At 51.4% G+C, this 2,463-nt stretch overlaps 1 protein-coding gene across 1 annotated transcript; it reads left to right on the forward strand.

Moving 5' to 3' along the window:
• Positions 1 to 752: 752 nt before the first annotated feature.
• On the forward strand, positions 753 to 2,114 carry LOC117856315 (uncharacterized). The gene has a single exon (XM_034738708.1). It carries the CDS (start codon positions 753 to 755, stop codon positions 2,112 to 2,114), a length of 1,362 nt encoding a protein of 453 aa, XP_034594599.1.
• The last annotated feature ends 349 nt before the right edge of the window (positions 2,115 to 2,463 follow it).

The raw sequence follows: 2,463 nt of genomic DNA on the forward strand, positions 1-2,463 counted from the left end.
GCTCGCAGTTTAGTATGGGTTGGTAGTACCAACCGATACTAATTGGCACATTTAGTGCCGGTTGAGTGGCTCGGTACTAAATACCGAAGAAGCGATACCAGTCGGGCACCCGACACTAAACGAGTTTCCTGACCGGTAATGAAGGTCAATCATCTAGCAATGCTTGACCAATAATTTAGGCAGCAATTTTTTATATTTGTAATGTAAACTTTAAATTGTTAGATTTGTAATCAAATGCACTCTCTAATAATTATAAGTTTATAACCATAAATAATATAATGTAAGATAAATGAATGGTGAAAGTGTAATTTGGAAGATCGTGCTATTTTATATCATGCCTTATAAATAAAACGGAGTAGTAAAGAAGTGTGTTCTTTACATCTAGTGATTTTTTAAGTTTCTCCCAAGTCAAAGGGCAATGGAAATTTAGAAACAAATGCAAGAGAAAGTAATTCTTATTCATAGAGTTGGAAGAATCATTTTTGTTTGAGCAAATGCAAAAATCATTTCAACTGGATCTGGGCCTGGGCCTTGGTGTGAATATAGAACTGTTTTGGCGACGACGGCAGTACGCACTCCTAGAATGGAAATGCAGTCCCACCAGTCAGCGATGTTCCCTGGATCAGTAAAAATAGCATACTGGCCCCGCCCCGCGCCGCCCCGCCTCGCCCTTACAAAGCCACGAGTGTCGCGGCGGCGGACGGCCGTTTCCATTTCCTTGACCTAATTCCCCTCCATCCACTGCGCAGACCATGGCTCCGCCGCCGGCACCATGGGCCGAAGGCCTCGCCATCGATCTGCTCCTGCTCATCATCGCCGGGCTGTGCTGCCAGGCCGACCGCGCGTCCTTCGCATCCGTCTGCCAGCGCTGGCGAGAGGCGGCGAAGCTGGCGAAACCGGTCCGCAGCCAGATCCCCTGGCTCCTCCTGCCGTCTCCCTCCTCGACGCCGTCCATCTTCAGCTTCTTCTCCGGCCTCAGGCGCCGGATCCGCAGCCTCCCGGCTGACTTCCGCCGCGAGCGTCTCTGCGGCTCCCATCCCGGCGGCTGGGTCGCCGTCGCGCTCGGTCCCTTCGGGGGGCACTTGCTCGCCAACATCTTCTCCGGTGCCAGGGTCGGTCTCCCCCACCGGCTGATGCAACTGCCGTCGCCGATCCTGAGGGTGACGCCGGTGCTGATCCGCGCCGTGATGCTCTCCGCGGCGCCAACGGCGGCGCACTGCGTCGCCGGGGCCCTTGTCTGCGGCGCGTCCAACGTCGCCTTCTGCTGTCCAGGGGACTCGCACTGGTTTGCCTACCCTGAGATTGACGGCCTCCAGGACATGGTCTACTATGCAGGAGAAGAAGAAGAGAAGCGGGGATTCTATGTCCTCGAGGGGCTAGGGGACGTTCAGGTGCTCAGCTTCGACATCATTCAGGTCAAGAGCCCTCCCACCGTCATGAAGTACGTGGTCCGAGCAAAATCCATCAAGTACGTGATGCCGGAGCAAGCTCCGGACACCATGCTGTCTTCCCTGCCCGCGTCCACCTGCCGTACCGGGTACCTAGTGGTGTCCCGGGCGAAGCTGCTCAAGGTGCTGCGCTACTACTCCCGCGATGGCCAAACTGGGGCGCGCCGGACGTTGCTGTTTAGAGTTTTTGAGATGCAGATCAGTAGCGATCATAGGGCATCGTGGATGGAGTTAGACAACTTGGATGGCCGGGTGCTTTTCGTTGGGCGAGGATGTTCTAGGGCGTTCGAAGCATCTCAGCTCCATGGCTTCAATGGTGGCAGCATTTACTACTTGGACGATGCTGAGTTCGATGTGATGCCGTGTCTCCAGAACGAAGCTGAGTACCCTTCCAGTGATATGGGTATGTACTCGATGCGTGGTAGTACTACTGTTCGGCCAAGTTTGGATGCTCCAAGTGCAAACATGCGCCCTGCTACATATGGTGCAAAAACCTATCTGACCAGGTTCGTCAATGGTGATAATGGAAATCAGCAATCATCTGTTGTCGAGATGACAGAAGATGAAGCCCGACGCAGTACTGGGGGCGAGATTATTGGCACTCGTTGGAGCATTCTTTCTGAACCACAGTCCAAGTTCTCGCCTCCCATCTGGTTCTGTCCTTGACTCCTTGACATTTCAGTCGAGTCACTGCAGCATATGGGCCGGGGATAAACTACTAATAGCTAGCGCTGCGTACCGTTGGGAAATAATATGATGCTGTAACGAAGTTCTATGAGCTTCATGTAGTCGGCACGTTATTCGAAATTGGTATCCAAAGCATTGTTATTTTTAATTCCGTACTTCCATCTGGTTCATCTTGTGTGTTCGCTTAAAAATATTATTCTCATGTTATAGTAGTGATGCTTTTTAACTTTGTAAGTGCAGTTTCTTAATAGAATGGAAGCAATGAACGAAGATGTTCTTTTAGTAATAACTAAAACTAGCACAATATACCACCCAATATCCAAGTTGG

This window comes from Setaria viridis, chromosome 5 (genome assembly GCF_005286985.2).
Source record: "Setaria viridis chromosome 5, Setaria_viridis_v4.0, whole genome shotgun sequence".
Taxonomy (NCBI): Eukaryota; Viridiplantae; Streptophyta; class Magnoliopsida; order Poales; family Poaceae; genus Setaria; species Setaria viridis.